The 22,891-nt window shown below is 49.0% G+C and overlaps 1 protein-coding gene across 4 annotated transcripts in view; it reads left to right on the top strand.

The window, feature by feature from the left end:
• MARCHF10 (membrane associated ring-CH-type finger 10) overlaps positions 1-22,891 on the top strand; it is a 98,758-nt gene that overhangs the window by 34,522 nt on the left and 41,345 nt on the right. For all 4 annotated transcript variants that reach the window (XM_084748516.1, XM_084748514.1, XM_084748515.1 and 1 more), the window contains one exon: positions 15,672-15,843. In XM_084748516.1, coding sequence (XP_084604642.1) covers positions 15,672-15,843 — 172 coding nt within the window. The remainder of the gene's footprint in view (positions 1-15,671; positions 15,844-22,891) is intronic.

Here is a 22,891-nt window from a genome sequence, read left to right as displayed (position 1 = left end):
AGTATGCCTGCTGACCAGACTTTGTCATAAAACTAACAAGGCCATGTGGAGCCCGGAGCTGTCTGCTGCTCTGGCCGGTCCACGCTGGCCTCAGTGTCCTTAGCCTTTGCTGTCTCTCTGTGGTGCCACACCATCCACCAGCCCTTCAAACGGAGCCTGACTTCTCCCACCTTCTCAGAGCCGCCATCCTTCCCCGCTTCCCACCTGTGACTCCTGTGCTTTTACAAACTGTTTAATGACCTTTAATGCATGTGGCATGTGAAGCCAGAGGACAGCCTCAAGCGTCAGCCTCAGAACACCTTCCGAGTCCTTGGAGTTTGGGTTTCCTTTAGCCTGGAGCTCACCAATTAGCCTGGCCTGGCTGGCCAGCCAGCCCCAGGGAGCCTCCTGTCTCCCTTCCCCCATAATTGAGATCACTAGCACACAGCACACACCTAGCATCTCTGCGTGGGTTCTGGGGACTGAACTCAGGCTCCTTACATTTTCTGAGGTAAACACTCCTGCACTCTTCCCCTCAGCCACTGGTCCTTAACCTTCCTAGTGCTGAGATCCTTTGCTGTGGTGACCTCCAGGGCCACAGCAGTTGCTACTTCAGAACTCTGATTTTGCTACAGTTATGTTTTGATTTTTTTGTTTGTTTGTTTGTTTGCTTGCTTTGAGACAGGTTTCTCTGTGTAGCCTTGGCTGTCTTTGGCTCTCATTGTAGACCAGGCTGGCCTCGAACTCACAGGGATTCACCTGCCTCTGCCTCCCAAGTGCTGGCATTAAAGGCGTGCCCCACCACCACCCAGCTTGGCTACAGTTATGAATCATAATGCAAACATTTGACAGGCAGGATAGCTGAAAGGTGACCCCCAAAGGGGTTGCCACCCACAGGCTGAGAACCACTGCCCTCTGCCTTTACTAATAGTTCCATCATACAAGCTGTTTCTATAAATCCATCCATAAATCCAGTTGCGTGGGGGCAGATGCTCTCTTTTGGCCCCGCCCACATTAGGCTTGCCAAATAAACCCATTCTCCCTTAAGTTGCTTTTGCCAGGGTTTTTTGTTTTGTTTTGTTTTTTGTTTTTGTTTTTGTTTTTGTAACCACAGCACCAGGAAAGGGAAGTAAGATGCCTATTGCAGTGGTTGAGACCCCTTTAGGGGTCAAATGTTTGACCCCTTCACAGGAGTCGACTGAGACACAGATGCTTACATTTAGGAATCATAACAGTAGTAGAGTCACAGGAAAGAGCAACAAAAATGACTGCCACCCATGCACCTGGTCCACCCCTGCACCCTAACCATCCTACACCTGGCCCACCCCTGCACCCTAACCATCCTACACCTGGTCCACCCCTGCACCCTAACCATCCTACACCTGGTCCACCCCTGCACCCTATCCATCCTACACCTGGTCCACCCCTGCACCCTATCCATCCTGCACCTGGTCCACCCCTGCCCCCTATCCATCCTACACCTGGTCCACCCCTGCACCCTATCCATCCTACACCTGGTCCACCCCTGCCCCCTATCCATCCTACACCTGGTCCACCCCTGCACCCTAACCATCCTACACCTGGTCCACCCCTGCACCCTAACCATCCTACACCTGGTCCACCCCTGCACCCTAACCATCCTACACCTGGTCCACCCCTGCACCCTAAACATCCTACACCTGGTCCACCCCTGCACCCTAACCATCCTACACCTGGTCCACCCCTGCACCCTATCCATCCTGCACCTGGTCCACCCCTGCACCCTATCCATCCTGCACCTGGTCCACCCCTGCACCCTATCTATCCTGCACCTGGTCCACCCCTGCACCCTAACCATCCTACACCTGGTCCACCCCTGCACCCTATCCATCCTGCACCTGGTCCACCCCTGCACCCTAACCATCCTACACCTGGTCCACCCCTGCACCCTATCCATCCTACACCTGGTCCACCCCTGCACCCTATCCATCCTACACCTGGTCCACCCCTGCACCCTATCCATCCTGCACCTGGTCCACCCCTGCACCCTAACCATCCTACACCTGGTCCACCCCTGCACCCTATCCATCCTACACCTGGTCCACCCCTGCACCCTATCCATCCTACACCTGGTCCACCCCTGCACCCTAACCATCCTGCACCTGGTCCACCCCTGCACCCTATCCATCCTACACCTGGTCCACCCCTGCACCCTATCCATCCTGCACCTGGTCCACCCCTGCACCCTATCCATCCTACACCTGGTCCACCCCTGCACCCTATCCATCCTGCACCTGGTCCACCCCTGCACCCTAACCATCCTACACCTGGTCCACCCCTGCACCCTATCTATCCTACACCTGGTCCACCCCTGCACCCTATCCATCCTGCACCTGGTCCACCCCTGCACCCTATCCATCCTACACCTGGTCCACCCCTGCACCCTATCCATCCTACACCTGGTCCACCCCTGCACCCTAACCATCCTACACCTGGTCCACCCCTGCACCCTATCCATCCTACACCTGGTCCACCCCTGCACCCTATCCATCCTACACCTGGTCCACCCCTGCACCCTAACCATCCTACACCTGGTCCACCCCTGCACCCTATCCATCCTACACCTGGTCCACCCCTGCACCCTAACCATCCTACACCTGGTCCACCCCTGCACCCTATCCATCCTACACCTGGTCCACCCCTGCACCCTATCCATCCTACACCTGGTCCACCCCTGCACCCTAACCATCCTGCACCTGGTCCACCCCTGCACCCTAACCATCCTACACCTGGTCCACCCCTGCACCCTAAACATCCTACACCTGGTCCACCCCTGCACCCTATCCATCCTGCACCTGGTCCACCCCTGCCCCCTATCCATCCTACACCTGGTCCACCCCTGCACCCTAACCATCCTACACCTGGTCCACCCCTGCACCCTATCCATCCTACACCTGGTCTACCCCTGTACCCTATCCATCCTGCACCTGGTCCACCCCTGCACCCTATCCATCCTACACCTGGTCCACCCCTGCACCCTATCCATCCTGCACCTGGTCCACCCCTGCACCCTAACCATCCTACACCTGGTCCACCCCTGCACCCTATCCATCCTGCACCTGGTCCACCCCTGCACCCTATCCATCCTACACCTGGTCCACCCCTGCACCCTATCCATCCTACACCTGGTCCACCCCTGCACCCTATCCATCCTGCACCTGGTCCACCCCTGCACCCTATCCATCCTACACCTGGTCCACCCCTGCACCCTAACCATCCTACACCTGGTCCACCCATGCACCCTATCCATCCTACACCTGGTCCACCCCTGCACCCTATCCATCCTGCACCTGGTCCACCCCTGCACCCTAACCATCCTACACCTGGTCCACCCCTGCACCCTAACCATCCTACACCTGGTCCACCCCTGCACCCTAACCATCCTACACCTGGTCCACCCCTGCACCCTATCCATCCTGCACCTGGTCCACCCCTGCACCCTAACCATCCTACACCTGGTCCACCCCTGCACCCTATCCATCCTACACCTGGTCCACCCCTGCACCCTATCCATCCTACACCTGGTCCACCCCTGCACCCTAACCATCCTACACCTGGTCCACCCCTGCACCCTATCCATCCTACACCTGGTCCACCCCTGCACCCTAACCATCCTACACCTGGTCCACCCCTGCACTCTATCCATCCTACACCTGGTCCACCCCTGCACCCTAACCATCCTACACCTGGTCCACCCCTGCACCCTATCCATCCTACACCTGGTCCACCCCTGCACCCTATCCATCCTACACCTGGTCCACCCCTGCACCCTATCCATCCTGCACCTGGTCCACCCCTGCACCCTATCCATCCTACACCTGGTCCACCCCTGCACCCTATCCATCCTGCACCTGGTCCACCCCTGCACCCTATCCATCCTACACCTGGTCCACCCCTGCACCTGGTTCATCCTGCACGTTGTTGCACTCTAGGTAGCCCTGCTATCAAGAAGCTGTGCACCCAAACACTTGAACACATCACTAGAGCTGACCGGTTGAGTTTTGTGCTTTACTTAGGGCTTTTGTTGCTTTCTTTTTAGTTTTATAGAGATTAAAAGCTATTTGCAGTGAATTACACAATTCTTAGAGTAAGGTTTGAGGAGCTCTTTGTCCCCCAGATGTCTCTGAGTTTTCAACACCCAATGACATTCCATTGGGCCCCTTCCTACCTGCCCCAGGGACCACCCCTCTGTTGTCATAAGAAAGCACTTTGTTCCATCTTTTACATCCGTTTTTGGAATTTTGTTTTGTTTTTGAAGTTTTTGAGACAGGGTCTTACTGTGTAACTCACAATCCTCTTGCCTCTGTGCTTCTAATACTGGAATTACAAATGTGTGCTACCCAAACCGATAAATGTTTTCTCTTAATTCCATTTTTTTTTTTTTTGTAGTCTTGGATCCTATTTAGAAATAGGTAGACAGTGGGCCTGTCTTTGAGATGGCTCCGTGGACTGAACTGGAACCCCAGGGCACACATGGTGGAAGGACAGAACTGACTCTCTCCTTCACAAGCGCACCATGGCATGCCCCACCCCCACCCACGTGCACACAAAATAAAATGTAAAATAAAGCTAAAAGGGAAATGGGTCAAGTAAATATTTGAAACAAATTAGGTAAATGAAAATTAGATAAATGAATCTGTGTGATAATGGTCAATTACATACAAGTTGCAGATTAAAATGAAAAGGCTTTGTTGTTTTGCTTTGTTTTTAAGATAATGGTTACAAAAGTTACTCAGAACATGCGGTTCTCATATTTATCTGGTGCAGTGTTTCTTGAGGATGATTTAGGAACAAAAAGAATTTTAAATCTTTATGCTGCTTTTAATCTAGTGAGATAAATTCCCACTTTCAGGAACTTAAGGGCTTAACTAAAGAGCTACTTAAATGCTCGTCTTGCAGCGTTGTTTCTCTCAGGAAAAAGCTGGAAGCACTCAACAGGGCCAACGAGAGAATTATGACATTCATGCATAGAGCAATAGATTCTAAAGACAAAGAACCAAGGCAAAGCCATAAGTTTTATCTTGGAGATTTATTCTTAGAGTCAGATTTGTATCATAATCTTGGAGATATTTCGTGTTTATTGCAGAATGAAGCAAATGAATCAACATAGCAATATAATTAAAGAGCAAAGACTTTAAATAGACAGGATAGAAATATAAAAGAAAACCTATAGTGTTAATTTTTAATTAGAAATATTGCTATAAATTCATGTTTTTTAAAGAAATGTGTACATTCCTAATTTATTCCAAAGGAAGGACTTACAAACAGTGTCACTCCGGCAGCAATGGATTGCACCTGGCCCTCCGTCCCCTCCCCCGCCCCCTTTTCCTTTTTTTCATTCTTTACCTCTTTTGGCACAGTCTTACTACATTGCGAAGGCTGGTTTTGAACTTTTGATCCTCTGCCTCAGCCCCCACAAGTGCTTTCTAAATAGCTTTCTCAAGCCAGGTGTCATGGGGGGAGGCCTGTGATTACAGCACTCGGGAGGAGAAGGCAGGACTGGGAGTTTGTGGCCAGCCCAGACTACATGAAACTGTCTCAAAAAAAAAAAAAAAAAAAACCCACCACCAAAGCTCGCCGTGGCATTCTCAGACAAAAAGGATTAGTGTCAAAGGCAGGCAAGGTCTATTAGGTCTCAAACCTGGGACAAATGGCTGAGATGCCTATTAACATATCAGAGCACATTCTGCTGCAGGTTGTTTCCACATCCCTCAGTCCCTACCTGCTACAGGGTCCTCCAGTGCCTAGCGGGCCCCACCCCCTAACCCTGAGCTCCCCAGCATGGTCACTGGGCTGGGCTTTCCCTTCCCGCAGCTCCACTGGCCCCAATATAACTCATCTATTTTGGCTAGCCCAGTCTCTGGGCCCAGGCTGCCCCTCTTGGTGGGCCGCTCTTCTCTTGCTTTCCCTCCCCTCCTTCCTCATAAGGCCCAGCTCAATATGGCCAGGTTCACTCTGGACTTTCCCAGATGTCTTAGCGCTTGCTGTCCCTTTCTGTTCTCTCTCTCCTATCCACAATAAACCTCCTCCGCCGCCGCCGCCATACCTAAGCCCAGTCATGTCTTCCTCTTTTTTTTCATTCAAGCTCCAAGATGGTCTATAATATTTTATTGTACTAGAAAGCAAAGGAATACTTAAAAGGCTGTAAAAACACAGCTCCAGTAGACTCTCACTCGCCGTTGTAAATTTAATTTTTATTTTTGTGGTAGTGGGGGGGAATATACCAAGGCATCACACATGAGGGGGTCGGAGAACACCTGTGGGGAGTTGGTTCTCTCTCCGCCCCTGCCACCCCGCTGAGCCCCCACCCCCACCCCGCTGAGCAGTCTACTGGCCTCACTTCCCATTTCAGATACAAAAATACACCCGTCAAAATTTCCGTAGAGATCGCTTTGTAAGCAAGCAAACAAATATGAGGAAAACCGGAAGTGTGTGTGTGCATGTGTGCTTGTGCATGTGGAGGTCAGAGGTCATAGCAGGCGTCTTTCTCAATTGCTTCTCCACGTTATCTTTTGAGTCTCTCGCTGTACCTGGAATTCAAAGATTCGTTAGACTGGATAAGAATCCTCCCACCTCCAGGTCCCCAGATGCCCCATGCCTGGCGTTTTTGGGGGTCCTGGGGAATCTGAACTCAGGTCTTCATGGTATGTTCAACACGCACTTTACTGACTAAGCCAGCTCCTCAGCCCCAAGGAGCACCTCATGTGTGTGCACGTGTGTGCATATGTGTGCATGTGTGTACGCATGCACACAGGGTCCCTGTGTGTTCGGAGAAGTCAGTGTCAGGTGTCTTCATCATTTTCTCTACATTATTTTTAGGGTCCAGGTTTCCCCCTATACCTGAACCACTGAGGGCTTAGGCTGGTTAGCCAGCGAACTTCCGGGAGCCGCTGGTGTGTGCCCCATCCCTGTTCTTGGGTTACCCACTGCACTACACCGTCACACACAGCTTTTTGTGTGTGTGCTAGGGATTCAGATGCAAATCCTCGCACCTGCGTAGGAAGCTCTTTGCCAACCGATCCATATCCCCAGGCCCCAGGCACATGCTTTTTAAAAAAAAGAAAGGTAACTAATAATTGAAGAAGAAGTGTAGAATTATAAAAAATGTTTTGTTGCCTTAATATAAGAACAAATCTAGGCAGAGCATATCAAAAGAGGCTAAAATGGGCAGGTGAAGGTTAGAAACAGGCTAGGCTAGTCCTCAAGTGTCACTCATCCCACAGTTGACCACAGACTCAAAGCAGGGAGCGCGGACTTCGCACTTGGAGAGCTCGGACAGCCCAGCTTTTGTTAGGCATCAAGCACGGGGTTGGCTGTGTTTGGATAACCTAACAATGTGACTGCTGGTCCGGAGTCACAAAAGGGACGTCACGTCACCTATAAATACCTTAAAAGATGGAGTCGGATTGGGTAATAGAGAAACACCCTGAATATACCGTGTGAGGCAGCTGGCTGCAGCTCCTCAAAATGGTCAAAACTGTGAAAAAAGCAAAAAAGAGCAGAGAATTATTCTAGACGACTCGACTCTAGACATAAGACGCTGTGCAGGTCCAGCCGTCACTCCCAACAAGCAGCCGAGAAGACAGCATGGGCACAGGTGGACCCCTATGTGCTCTTTATATTAGATTAGCTTATGGAACTATTATCATTTTTTATTTATTTAGGTTTAGGTCAGAGAAGTAGTGGTGTGGCATAGTGAAAAAAATGTGTTAATAGGAAGTGCACTCTGAAGTGTTGATAGGCAAAGTGCCTTGAAGTCTGGGCAGTTTAAAACTATTCGGAAACAATATAGAATGCTAAGGACGTGGCTTAGTGGGGGAAAGCACTCACATAGATGCCGGGAAGACCCATGTTCTATCCATGGAGGCTACGGTGGACAGAGAGAAAAGATGCCACTAAATTCTCTTCTAACCTCCACTTTCAAGCTGTTGCATGCACACCCCGCCAACCCCACAATGATGATGATGGTGATGATGATGATGATGATGGTGATGATGATTGTGATGGTGATGGTGGTGATGATGGTGATGGTGATGATGGTGATGGTGATGGTGATGATGGTGATGGTGGTGATGATGGTGATGATGGTGATGGTGATGGTGATGATGGTGATGGTGGTGATGATGGTGATGGTGATGATGGTGATGGTGGTGGTGATGGTGATGGTGGTGATGGCGATGGTGATGGTGGTGGTGATGGTGATGGTGATGGTGGTGATAATGGTGATGGTGGTTATGATGGTGATGGTGATGGTGGTGATGATGGTGGTAATGGTGGTGGTGATGGTGAAAGGAAAAATAGAGATAGAAACTAAGCAATTTGACAGAATAAAAAATAATAGCTGTTAGCCAGGCCTAGTGGTGCACACCTATAATCCCAGCACTTGGGGAGGCAGAGGCAGCCAGATCTCTATGAGTTGGAGACCAGCCTGGTCTTCAGAGTGAGTCCAGGACAGCCAAGGCTGCACAGAGAAATCTTGTCTCAAAAAACAAAATAATAACAGCAACAACAATAGCTGCTAAGCTGAGTGCAGCGGTGCACACCTTTACTCCCAGTACTCAGGAGACAGAGGCAGGAGGATCTCTGTGAGTTCCACAGTGGGCTCCAGGACAGCAAGAGCTACATGGTGACACCTTGTCTCAAAAACAAACAAGCAAACAAACAAACGTAGCTGTTAAGAATATTGTTCTCCTAGTCACACTGGAAAGGTCTGCATTGCTGTAATGCATTGCTGAGTGAAGCTGGCTATAAGACAGTTCTGTTTTGCTATTTTTTGTTTGTTCAGTTGGTTTGGTTTTTATTTTTGGTGGGGGTGGGGGTTGAGACAGGTTTTCTCTGTGTATTGCCCTAGCTGTTCTGGAACTGTCTGTAAACCAGGCTGGCCTCAAACTCACAGAGATCTGCCTGCCTCTACCTCCAGAGAGCTGTGATTAAAGCCGTGTGCCACCACTGCTGAGCTCTTATTCTTTGTTTTTTGTTTTTTGTTTTTGAGACAGGGTTCTCTGTGTAGCCTTGGCTGTCCTGGACTCGCTTTGTAGACCAGGCTGGCCTCAAACTCACAGTGATCTGCCTGCCTCTGCCTCCCAAGTGCTGGGATTAAAGGCGTGCGCCACTCAGCCCTGAGCTCTTTATTCTTGATCCTGCTATTACATTATGAATACATACTTCTCTGCGTATGTATTCTTGTGCTTTACAAGAATAAGCTATGAAAATAATAGAGATTATTTCTGTGGCACACTGTAGAACGCCTTGATTTCTCTCGGGGACGGGAACACAGAATAAAACCCAACATTGTTCTGTATTCAGAAATGACTCAATGGGCCGGAATCTATGGCACTGACTCCCAAACCTCTGCTTGAATTTCCAATCTACTTAAGATCTGTCCCTACCCTCCTCCTCTACCCTCTGCTCAGGGCCCTGGAATCCTTCCATGGCCGTCCCCTTCCCCGCTCTCATCCACACCTGCCTCCGTGTGCCTACAGCCCAGCTGCAGCCTGCTCAGCCTTTGAACCCCAGCTCAGAATTACCGCCCCCCCCCATGGCCTTTAGACTTGGTGTGACTATTTACAGTTTATCACCTGATCACATGCTGTTCTGAGCCTTGCTATAAGGTGTTAGACTCCTGCCTCCTTGCAAAGACCCAGCAGGCATCTGTGTTGCTCTCAGCCACCTCCCATGTTTTGTCAACGTAGGGAGCATTCTTTGAGGGCCGCTTCCGTTTGATGGCTGAGTCCACCTTGTTGCCCAGAAGCTCCTCTTAGCTGATACAAGACATCATAGCAAAACTACACCTGAGAAGCACCCAACTCCAGGCCAGTCTCTTGCACCACTGCGATTCCATACAGAGCCCATCTCCCCGGGTGAAAGCGCTTGCTGCTAGCCTGAATGCAATCCCCGCAACTCGGAGTGGGAGGAGAGGAACTGAAAAGTTGCCCTCTGACCCACAATACACACACACACACACACACACACACACACACACTCAAAGCTGGGTGACTATTCAAGTAGCAAACAGTCTCTGCCATCTTCTCATTTAGAAAGCTACTAACCTGCACTGAGTTTAATTCCTTCTCAAGTCTATGATGAGGTTGAAGACCAGGTAGCTTAGTTTTACAATGAAGCTTAGTTATTTAGGGGTTACGATGTTTTTTAGGTCTAGAAGGTGTTTAAGTTGACAACGACAAGATTTGATGGAGATTGATTTACATTCAGAATTTTAAACACACCAAGATAGGAAAGATGTTTTCTTCAAGGCTGTCAAATACAAATAGCCAAAACACTAAGAATGTAACATTTATATAATTGCTTATTGTGTCATGGTCCTTCTTGCTATAGTTTATTGTATATATGTGTAACAATATAAATATGTACATAAAAATGTTTAATTAAAAACAAAACAAACTCAAAGCATGATGAAAATATATGGCCACTGTTCATGTGAACTGGACAGTTCCTGCAATTCGCAAATAGTTATTTTGCTTTATAAGAAATACTGAGGGGGTCAAGAGATAGCTCAGTTGGTGAGGGCACTTGCCACACAAACCTGATGGCCCGAGCTTGATTCTCAGAGCCCACGTATAGGTTGAAGGCGAAAACCAACCCACAAAGTTGTCATGACATCCCCGTGGGCATTATGGCATGTGGGCAGAGAGGGGGAGGGAGGGAGGGAGAGAGAGGGGGGTGAGAGAGGAGAGAGGAGGAGGAGGAGGAGGAGGAGGAGAGAGAGAGAGAGAGAGAGAGAGAGAGAGAGAGAGAGAGAGAAGGAGAAAGTCCTGGCTATCTGTGGTGACACAGCCTTGGGAGGCCGAGTCAGGCAGATCTCTGATTTCAAAACCAAACTGCTGTGTATAGCCAATTCCAGGCCAGCCTAGACCTGTCAAAACGGAAGGAAAGGTGGGAGGGAAGGAAGAAAGAAAGAAGAGAAGGAAGTATGGGAGGGAAGGAAAGGGAAACAAAGAGGAGAGAAAAGAAAGAAATATATATGCATGTATAGCATGCGTCCAATATACAATATACAAATAAATACAAGTCCTGTTGTAATTTCAGTAGCTTTCCACTCACAGCTTCCCCCGAGGCTGTTCCGTGTCAGGTGGGTAGGAATCTCAAAGCAAATCTTGACGTTTCACTCCCCGTGGTCAAATGTCAGGAAGACTTGAATCAGGACACTGTTACTCTCAGATCGGAGCCTTGGACAGGACCCGGGCAGGCTCGAAGCATCAGAGAGCAGGCTGCAGCCAGGAGAGCACTGTCCTCAGAGCCCAGGGCTAGGGACAGAGGCCATGATGGTTCTGCGTACAGCAGCCCAGATGACTCCTGAAAGCACCAGGGAGCTGACATGGAGACTGATGTCTCCTCATCACTGGATAAGATGCGGCTCTTACCCAGCAAACACTACTGGCAGCCACGTTTGTAATTGAGGGACAAATGAATTGAAGGAGCAGTTTGATTTGAGTGGGTGACATGAAAACCCAAAGAAACCTCCAAAAGACCAACAGTCCACATTCTTTCTTATGGTTCAATGTTTTTAAAAAATTCAAGTAATGTCATCAAATTCTGCACAAGATAAGGATTAGCTTTATATTGTAACAGCATTCGACACAGAACACATTCATATTTGCTTGAATGTGGCTGTTTGTATTCCCATCCAGAAGTCTGTTTATACCAAGTGACCCGCGATTCCCAGACATGGTTTTTATGCATGAGGCACAATTTGATGTAGACCTTAGGGCCAGCACTCTGAAGACACTCATTTGTGCAATCTCCTGGCCAAGCGTCCTGTGTCGTCCCTGTCAACTGTCAAGGCTCATTGCCCTGACCACGGCTTTTCATAATCTCTGGAGACTAAATTTATTCCCAGCGTAATAGATACACAATCTCTCTCTGTCTCTCTGTCTCTCTCTCTCTCCAGTCTAACTGCCCTCTGCCTCCTCCCTCCCACAGAAAGTCCTGCCTTGATCTATTCTGTGTCATAAGATCCACTGAGCTCAGCCCTCTGTCACTAGCACGTGGCAAAATCTGGTTTGGTGCACATGTGTCAGCCCTCAGCCCCACAGCTCCAGGGAGGGACGAGGGGGTGGACAAGTAAGAACCAATTTCTTGGGTCTTTAAAAGGAGCCATCAGGCAAGAGTTGGAAAATAACATCCAGGCTTTTCCATCCGTGGCTGCTTGAGTCTACAAATCTTCTGATCCTCTGTGTCACCTTATTTCTTGTCCAGTAACACCAGGTCTGGGCTTCTTGTCCCTCTTGCCTTCCCGGGGGGGTAATGTCTTCCCATTCCTCTCCTGTCCTGGTGTCTCCACCTTCCAGGAGCTCTGACTTGAACCCTTCAACATGTTGCTAAGTTAGGACTGGGGTGTAAGTCGGTAGTAGAGCCGCCTGGCTAGAATGCAGAAGCTCTGGGTTGAACCCCCAGCCCAGTACGGGGAAGGGAGGAAGGAGGGAAAGATAACCAAGCAAAAACCTGTTACATTACTAAGTTGTTCCCCATTGCCTGGCATTGACCTTCCCTAATTAACCAAGTCCCGTTGTGAGCCCTTCTCTGGACTTCAGAAAGTGCTGCTGTAATCTACAGTCTATTATGTGTGATGCCAGAAGAGCAAGTTGAGGGTTCCTTGGAAAGCCTTAAATCCACAATTAATAATACTTCGGAAAAGAATAATTTGTCAGTAAATGTACTTGAGTTAACACAGCTTTATCAGGACATACATCAAGCTCTCGATGTTAAACTGTACTTTCGCGCAGGCTGGGTTTTTGTTGCAGTGTGTGTTTGGCCTTTTCAGTAACTCAAGCTTTAACTTTGAAAGACAGAGCTGGTTTTCTACCCCAGAAGAGTACAGCAGCGAGCCGCTGCCTCCACCCTCATGTGACACCTCAACTTAGGACCATATGGGGGAGAAATGGAAACTGTAAACTTCAAAATTACAACAGGAAAAGACCGTTCTGAACTCCACTTTACATAAAAATATCATTAGTGTTAACTCGATAATCTCCAGATGTTAAATATTTCCTATTAGAACTTTGCTATCTGGAAAAAAAAAACTTTGACCATATTTTCTTACGACTGGATGAGTCTTGGTGGGCTAGCATGATGGTCATACACTATGTGGTCTGTAGAAGACACAGAGTGCGCATGGGAACTGCCCCTCCCCTCCGTTCACAAGTCTGAGGCTGGGAGGCATCCGTCCAGTGGGAATGTTCTCACTGGCCTTCAGGTTTGGTCCTGATGCAGCAGCCAACATCCAGCAGTCAGCTAGCTAATTCTGGAAGTGGCAGAGAGTCAAGGACCAAGCATGGAAGCCGACACGGCACACTGGTACACGGATACAGTGACATGGTTATGTCTACGCGCGTGCCTTACCTCACCTGACCGTCAGGAGCCCACCAAATAAATGTAGGTGCTGCTGTTCACAGATGAGGAAACCCAAGGGATGGAAAAATAATAGCTAATAAGCCATAATAAACTTCCCCCGTGTCACATGGTCACTGTCCCCAGAGCCCCCAGAGTTTTAAATGTCACACACACTAGCCTCTTACACTGTGTCAGGAAGGCTGACCCTTCCCTGCACGGTGGCAGCAGGTTTTTATGCATGGGAGTGGCTAGAGGTGCGAGGGGTCATCAGCAAAGACTGAAAAGGACATTTTTAAAAATGCTGAAGTGACAAGTTTGAGATGCTCAGTGAGGCAAGAGGAACACAGGGTCTACCAATGTCCCAGTGTCCTCTGGGTAGCACAGGCCTTGCTGTGGGGCCTTCACCCTAGGGGCAGTTTCTGGGCTCGGAAGAATGATGTGCACTTGGCAGTAAAGGCAGTGGGACCAGAGAGCAGAGGAGGGAGCGTCCAGGCCGGGCAGCACAGCCCCATGCGTGGCAGGTTAGCTGGCCAAACCTTATGTCACCTCCTCAGAGCTACTGGAGAATGGAAGCCCAGTGATGGGTGAAGGACAGATGGACAGGCTTAACAGCCGCCCTTAAAGAGCCCTTCACCACGCCCTACTGCATGGGCCAGCAAGGAGTTTCGTAAGTGTGGGTCTGCTAATGTCGGCTGCAGTAAAGGTGCCAAGCCTTAGCTGGAGCCACTAGTGCTGTCTTTGCTGTAGGCTAGAAATTACAGGCTAAAGTACAAGGCCTGGGGTGAGTGGACTTCTGGCCCGCAGGCAGTTTGAGGAAGAAATTCTGCCCCAGGCTCCCTGCTACTTTTCTGGGGATCCAGACCCATTCCTCTGGCTCCCCGTACCCACCCGCAAGGACAGTCTCCAGCATCAGAACTAAAATTTGCCAAACACCCACTTTGCTGAGAATAGAGAACTCATCTCATGCTCAGAAGTGACCTCATGATTCATCTTTGACATTTCAGAATCATTTTCAAAGATGTCTATTAAAGTCACAGAATTGAAAGGGAGAACGGGACAACAGTAGATTCATTGTGTCTTCTCTTGTGTCTCTCCCTTTATCTGAGGGTGGTCTGTTTTCCACAAACGGATGGAGCAACAATAATTATTTGTTTGAAGGCTGTATCCAAAACCTACATTTAAAAATAAGATTTGTCCTCATGGAAAAATAATCATCTGTCCACCTGTGGACATATAGACTTCTCCCCAGAAGACTGATGAGGAGACATTTTTTTTAGAGTTCCGTTTGTCTTACGTTGAGCCCAATAATTCAAAGCTATTCGGTGTATTTTCCTGAGTCAGGAGCCGGTGAAATGAAAACGCCACCGCTGTCAGCAAGATCAATATGAACTGGGGAGGTGCCAAGGATGCATGCCTATGAAGGGCCACATTTTCAGAGAAATTTCTAGAGCCTCCCTAAACCCCAAAGCGGGTGGAGGGAAACCCTTAGGATTTCAGCTTGTGTGCTAGCTGAAGCCCCAAGGCTGTAACTTAAATCACCCTTGGAGGCCAGAGTCCTGACTGTCACTTATAACCGGCTGCATCATCTCTCTGATGATGATTAGCGTGGCAAAGTGTAAAACTGTTGAATGCTTGGATAATTTTTATTGCATCTGCATGCCTGGGTTGAGATGCTTTATTGTGACTTGTCCTTGTGTGGATTTATACCGACTTCTTTTCAGAAGATAGGCAGGAGAGGACTTCTTAGCAGATCCATCTGTCTTGTGCAGTAATTTGGGATATTGAAACTGAGACCTGGCGTATTCAGTCCCCACTCAACAATCTAAATTTCCTTTTTTGTTGTCAAGCACATGAATTAGCATAAGGAACATTTTCCTTCACCCGTCTTCAAAACAGTTCAAATCTCAAACAGCAAACAATTTAAAAGCATTGATTTGAAAGTGCCTCCTTTCATATATAGCTTTGAGCATGAGCTATTTATTGGTCATCAAATTATTTAAGGGTCAGAATGGTATTCTTGTCATAATGTGCTCCAACAACAGACTCAGCAATGCAGTCTCTTCAATATGTCCTACAACATAAGAGTCATTAGCTTCACTGTTCTGTCAGAGCTGGTACTCGCAATCCATCAAAATTTCCCTGACCACAGAGTGAGCAGAGGGGCACATACAAGACGCCTCCGAGTGAGCGGTTGCGGTGGGGGGTGGGGGGGGGGCACTGGCCTCCACCTGCCTGCCCTGCTTCTGTGCTTGGCAAAGGTGACCACCTGCTTCTGACACTCATACCTCTTGCATTTTCCACAGAGCATCAGTGAGGAGGAGTCTTTAAGCGAACCAAGATCATCTACCAAAGTATCTGTGATGAAGTGTGAACCCAGACTTCCAGCCATTGACCAAACACCTGTCAAGCAGAAACACAAAAGTACCATGACGTCAAAGAAGCCGGAGAAAGTGAGCCCCAGCAAACCGTCTCCAGGTGAGTGGCTTCCTTACTGACGTCCACAGCTAACACCCCCGTCTCAGCCATCACAGCACACAGGTCTTGAAAGGCCAATGCACCTGAACAACTAGCAAAATTAATTTCTCAGTAGATTATACTCCCCTGTCTTCAGGCCAGTTCTCCACTTCCTGTGCCCCTCCTTACAAAAGCTGCCTTTTCATCTTTGTCAGAGTTCTGGGGTTGGGGAAGCAGGCGATAAAGGCGTTTGGCCCCAAGTATCAAGTTGTATGACTTTAAGCCAAGAGGAGCTTTCAAAGGCATCTGGATGACATAATTTACAGCCGAGAGCAAGAGTAATAAAGTCCTCTGGTCCCGGGTTGTCTTCTCAGGGAGAAAGAGAACTTGACAAATCCTCCCTTTTGTGTGATTTGGTAGATAATTCACTCTTGTGCTGCCTTTGAAGCAAAGGGCAGTCTTCAGCTTCGGGAAGGCGAGAGGCTCAAATGCAGGGAAAGTTTAAAGTGCCTCAGGCTCGTCCCATCAAAGCCAACATCTGTGAGACAAAAGTGTGTCCTCTGGGAACCGCACATAAATTAGGGTAACTAGGCGGAAAGGTCTGCCTCCTGGGAAAGGATCCAAACTTAACTGCTGAAGAATTCGTAAATAGCAAACACCATGCGATTCATTAAAATCCCAATCACAGTGTCTTCCTAATCCTAAATAGCTGCTGTCATGCACCCGCCCGCCTGCTACGGCCTGTCCGGATGCATTTGTAGAGGATGGCACCTTTCACTCAGATTAACGTTTTCTTGCTTTAATGAAGTCAAGACCAATCGACTCCTGAAATGTTGTCCCTTCAGGCAAAGCGTCAACACTTCTGCTCCTTATTTCATGGTGGGGGGTGTGGGGAGGCGGGGTGATGACAACGACATGACGAGGATCGACATAGGACGGTGGACATAGGACGACGGACATAGGACGACGGACATAGGACGGTGGACATAGGACAATATGGTCCAAGTTGGTTTCTCATTTGAAAGACTCTTAGTAGGATTTAGGTTTTTAGTTCAACTATCTTAAGGCCAGAGTAGAGCAGGTGAGGTCACACTGCAGATACAAGTTGAGGTTGGGTTTTAATTGCTATACTCTGAGGGTAAAACTCAAATTATACAACTCCATCCACCCAGTGTGATAGCTAGCCTTCTCACTAAAAACCTGGTAGCTGTTTGCTTTGTCATCTGTGGATAAAAGTCATTAGAAATGAGCCTCTGAGGTCTACACCATGATTTTGTTTATTGATTAATTATACGGATGGTTTTTCAGACCGAGCAAGCTCTGAACTCACAACACTGACAAACGGGGAGTCGATTCACTCTCCATTCCATAAAACATCAATCTGTAGGATTTATCAGACTAAACCCCACCAAGATTTAGGCAAGAGATCCAAGTTGATGGAAGGATAGCTTTTTCACCAAACAGGAGATTTGACTTAGCAAATGCATGTTCAAGCCACTGTCTTTATCATCCTAGGCAGCACCCAGACCCATTGAGCTATGAGCTATGAGCTCAATGGGGCTTGGCTGCCCAGAAAGCACAGTGGCCTTGGAGGTGAATATCAGTACCATGGAGTAAGAGGATACGGCAAGCTGAGATGTGTCCCCCCCTGACCCCCCCCCCATGGCAGAGCGCTTGCTTAATGTCACAAGGCCCCAGGTTAAAGGGGGAGGGACAGGAGAGGAGAAAGAAGGTAAGACTGGGTGCAGTGTACACGCACCTGTAATCTCAGAACTCTGGAGGCTGAAGTCGGAGGATCACGAGTTCAAGACCAGCCTGGGTTACATAGTAAGGCCTGGTCTCAAGAAGTGGATGAGGAGAAAAAGAAAGTTAGATTAAAAACAAGTCACTGGTGGCCCAGGAATCATTGGTTTAATGAGTGGTAACTCTTGCAATTCCTAATTAACAAAGTGAAAGCTTAAAGATTTAAGCTGCATCTGCTGAAGAAAAAATGTGAGCTAGGGACCGGTGGTGGTTGCATCCTTTAATTCAGATAAACACCTGCTGTGACAGAGAAGAGGATTTGGTTCCCGCATTAGCTCATCCAACTCACCAGCCTAGGTCCAGTTTCCTGTTTCACATTTCCAAAGAATGTAGGGGTGAGCCAAAGTTGGCATAATGTCACCCAATCTAATTTCCACATGCGACTTAAGGATGGTGGAAACGTGGGACACAGCTGCCTTCCAGGTTAGCGTCCTCCCATGCTGTGTTATACCAGGCTTTCCCCCCAAATGAGAAATGTACCTTGAGAATTTGTCTGGCTTTCCCCTAACTCGGTGTTGTGACAACCTATGTCATAGCGTCTTGCTGTATGTGAGCCGCACCTAGAAACTCAGACATGGCTGCTGGCCGTCTTAGGCCACTCTGTGCCCTCCACAGTTACCTCACAGAGAAGATGCCACACGCTCACTGCTCACCACAGGCTGTCCAAAGGAGGTCATCTGTTCACACAGCTGTTCCTGGACTAGCTGGCCCAGTGCCGCTCCTCAGCCCTCTCGGGACAGTGGTAACCGCTGCTCCCGCAACAGTGCTTTGGAGATCCAGTGCCGAACTCTCACCCGGGCCCCCACTTCTTACTCACCATAGGTCTTTTGGCAAGACGCTTCTCTGTTCCTCAGTTTTGTCACCTATAAAATAGAGGGACCAGAGGTAGAAACAGAACCTGCATGCTGAGTAAAGTGTAAAAACTTAGAGGCGGGGGTGGTGGCACACACCTTCAATCCCAGCACTCGGGAGGCAGAGGCAGGTGGACAACTGTGAGTTCGAGGCCAGCCTGGTCTACAAAGCAAGTCCAGGACAGCCAAGGCTACACAGAGAAACCCTGTCTCGAAAAAAAAAAAAGGAGTAAAAACTCAGTGATAAATACATGCTCAGCTGTTAACCAGTGCTGACCACTCAACAGATTGTAGCATTACGTCATCTAGCACAGAAGACTCAAAAACTTCATTTTCTATGCCTAACGTTCACCCTCTCCTTCCCTCTATACATTTATTTTCTTCACGAACATTGAGGTCTATCTTCAAAACTCTCTCACAGGGGGCTGGAGAGATGGCCCAGTGGTTAAAAGCACTTGTTACTCTTGCAGAGGACTTGGCTCTGATAGCCAGCACCCACACAGTGCCTCACAATCATCCACAACGTCAGTTCCAGGGGCTCCAATGCCCACTTCTGGCCTCGCTGGACACCAGACATGCCCACGGTACACATATATACATGCACATGTGTGTATATATATATGCGCTGATGAAAGACTCAAACACATAAAAATAGATAAATCTAAAAGAAGAAAAATTTAATCTCTCACATACACTTTTACAACATTCTGAACTCTCATAGCAAAAAAAAAAAAAAAAAAAAAAGCCGAATAGGGAAAGATGGCTAATCAGCCTTCGTTGCTCAAGCTAGAGAGACCCATTATCTCCAGCAAGACACGCAGGGCTTAGGCATGTGTCAGGACGCAGCTGGGACTGATGTGCACTGGATTCAACAGTTCTCCTTCAAGGTGACCCCTGGCGTAGAGTGGGATATAAGCCTGGCAGGGCTGCACAACAGTTCAGAACTGTATGAGACACAGCGATCGGCAGACCCCAGAAGCCCAGGGGCACACAGGGCCCACGGAGAGACTGTGGGGCTTCCAAGACCCATCTGTCCCCGAGACCTTCCCCAGTCCTAGCCTGGCTTGGAAAGGAGCTGCGTGTCCTCCCCTGGACGTCTCGAGGCACCCAGAGGTCACTGTGACGCGATGGTTCCGGAGCTTGTGCTCCTGCAGCCACTGAACCGTTTCCACCTGGAGCCTGAGCAGAGCCTCCTCTAATCACGCTCCAGGAAAAGGCATCTGGATGCGGTCCTGGGAACCTGCTTCCAAAAGCTTGCCCTTTAAAACAAAGCCAAGTGTTCGGAAACGCTCCACACTTATTATTAAGTTCCCCGGCCGTCATTGCCAGATTCAGAGGGATAGGAGGCGTGAGACCCAGTGCGCCTTACCGTGGCTTATCTTGAAGACCTGTTCTTGTAAAACTCAGCGAAAGCGGTGAATTCAGGTTTTAAAAGATAAAAGTCTAAAATAGCTGTGGTTGCTTTTGGATTAGGAAATGTTTATTTAAAGAGCAGTGTGGAAGAGGAATCTCAGGGCAAATCCGAAATCTTCATAATTTGCCTTGCAAGTAAATGCTATTGAAGATTTTCTCAGAAAGGCCAAGGCTAATGGGTTTCTCAGCAAGTGCAGCTGATGCCCGACAAGTCTCCAAGCTGTCTGTGTAAGCCAGAAAACAAACAAACAAACAAACAAACAAACGATATAAATGAATCCTCCCGGCTTTTTGGAAAGCATCTTAATTCTCAGCCCGTTCTTGCTGACTGTAGTGACATCATGGCTCAGAATGCCAGCTCTACCTTTAGAGCCCTACAAATGTCAAGCTAGCAACCCCCCTGACCCCAGTGCCCTCATCAGTAAGATGGGGCTGCAGCATTGCCCACTTTACCAGTTGGAGACGAGGGTTCAGTTGATGGGTATTGGCTGCACCTTGGGGGAAATGTTGGTCCCCAGTAGTTCCCCAGCTTAGGAAGCCGACTCCTAGTAGTTCTAGGGGCCTGTGGTTCTAGGGTGGGTAGCTCTGTGAGAACACCGCTTGGCCAAAGAAACTCGCTTGAGATGTGAGAGGCAGGATGACTTAGTTATAAAAAGCTGTAAGTATGTTGGTTTGTCAGTGACGTCACCTGTTTGTGCAGCACCTTTAGGAATACTACAGCCAGCCCAGTGAGCTTCACACTGTCAGTAGCTATAAGGAAGAGACAGTCAGATGAAGGGAAGCCAGATGCAGCCGAGAGACCCAGTCAGTGGTACAGGAGAATGGCTTTACCTCCAACAAATACTTAGAGAAAGGGAAGAGATGAATCAGCTGTCAGCTTGGCACAACCTTGAATTTCCCGGGAAGAGTCTCAGTGAGGGCTTGTCTGGGTCAGGTCAACCTGTAGGTGTGTCTGCGGGTGGGGGGCGCTGTCTTGACGTAGGAACACTAGCCCCCTCTGAGAGGCACCATTCCCTAGGCATTAGGTCCCAAATGATGAGAGAGTGACGCCAAGCTGAGCACACGCAAGCACCAAGTGAGCGTACGCGCATTCATCTCTCTCTGCTCTTGACGGTGATGATGCTATCACCCGCCTCGATGTGTGAGCCAAAACGTACCCCTCCCCCCGAGTCGTTTCAGGATGTTTTATCATGGCAACAGAAATGAAAGTAGGACAGAGGGGTTGGAATGTTTAAGGATGTAAGCCTGGGAGAACTTGGTGAGCCAGTTGTGTGGATCAGAAGAAAAAGAGAAATCAAGAAGAACTCAAATATCCATCCAGGAAAAGCGAGACAGTGCAGGTGGCCTCGCCACACCTCAGGAAGCAAAGAGAGAAGAGGTACCATTCTGTGATGTCATCTTCACAAGGTGGAGCCTGGACAGCGACGTGGAAAGATCAGGAAGCCTGTGGACTGGGACCCAAGGACCTTAGGGAGCAAGTGGCAGAGGCCAGCCGAAGGATGACAGAAGGCAACTATGCGTAGAGAAAAACGTGAGAATTACCAACTGCTCCAATAGACGCTTAGGCGTGGACAACATGGATTTGAATCCTCCCTAACCGGACACTCCTGAGCCTTTACTGAACTGAGACCCTCAGCTGTCGGTGATGTTTTCTGTCAGATGGTTACAGTTTTCATCCTTCATTTTAGAATCAGAACTGATTTTAGCTGCAGCGTTTCACAAAGTTGTCTGGGGATAAGACTCTTTGGGGAGTTACTTCACGGAGATCCCGCTGTTAGCTTCACATCGTTCTAATGAAATACCGGAGGTGGCTGACTTACAAAACATTTATTTGGGGGGCCGGTGAGTTGGCTCAGTGGGGAAAAGAACACTTGCCACCAAGCCTGATGACCTGTGTTCGGTCCCCAGGACCCACGTGGTGGAAGGAGAAAACTGACTCCTGCAAGTTGTTCTCTGACCTACACACACACACACACACACACACACACACACACACACACACACGATGCATTTTTTTAAGTTTACAAAGTTTTATTTTGGTTCATAGTTTTTGAGGTTTCAACCCAAGGTTATGTGGACCCGTTGCTTTGGGGCCTTCGGTGAGGTCGCAACATCGTGGTAGGCGTAGGTGTTGGGGACAGAACTGCTACCTCATGGTCTGAAAGCAAAAGAGGAAGGGACCAGGGTCCCACAATCCCCCTTTAAGAACATAGTTCCATTGACCCAAGGACCTCCTACAAGGCTCTGCCTCCAAGTAGCGCCATCCTGAGCCCTGAACTATTAACATGCAGACCTTTAGGGGGCTCTAATGGAAACCCTAGGACCATTTGACGGTCAGGAAGCAGAAGGCTCTATACTGTCCTGAGCAAAGTGCACAGAGGAGTCCCGTGGCAGAGGATTAGGCACCCTTCTCCCAGGCCGGCTCACCAACCACTAAAACTTACTGTTTGCCTGAGTGTGAGTGAGCTAAGACTGTATCTCTAAGACAGCCCCGTGCAGTGTTCACAAGGCTAGTCTAGAGAGGAGCAAGGCTACAGACAGCACAAACCGCCTGCCTTGGCCTGTAGATGAGGGAACAGGCTCTGAGAATATAAGCCATTGATTCAAGGTGACCTAGCTGGCTGGTGGCAGACATGAGGGAGTCACTCTGAACCCTGATGCCACCAGGCACACACACGCCGCCTCCGGTGAGGTTGGCAGTTAGAGTGAGAGGTTAGTGAACAAGTCATTAATTTCACTTGGCTCCCTCTCTGGTCCACCTGCCTTCCGCCCATCCTCTGGTTCTTTTCTGTCCTTGTGATCCCACCAGGATCTCTCCGCCTCTCTCTCTCCTTTCCCCAGCTAACCCTGTGCAGCAGAAAGGCCAGGTTAGGGCATGACCACAGCCTCCTACCAGGGGCGGGCAGCTGGAGAGCCAGGGGAGAGAACTTTCTGGAAGGGAGACCCTGCAGGCCACCATCTGTTGCTGCCAGAGCAGCCCGTTTGGCTGGCTGTGGGAGATG

This window comes from Acomys minous, assembly GCF_964271855.1.
Source record: "Acomys minous genome assembly, chromosome: 12".
In the NCBI taxonomy this organism is placed as follows: domain Eukaryota; kingdom Metazoa; phylum Chordata; class Mammalia; order Rodentia; family Muridae; genus Acomys; species Acomys minous.
This window is presented reverse-complemented; position numbering and strand designations above follow the sequence as displayed.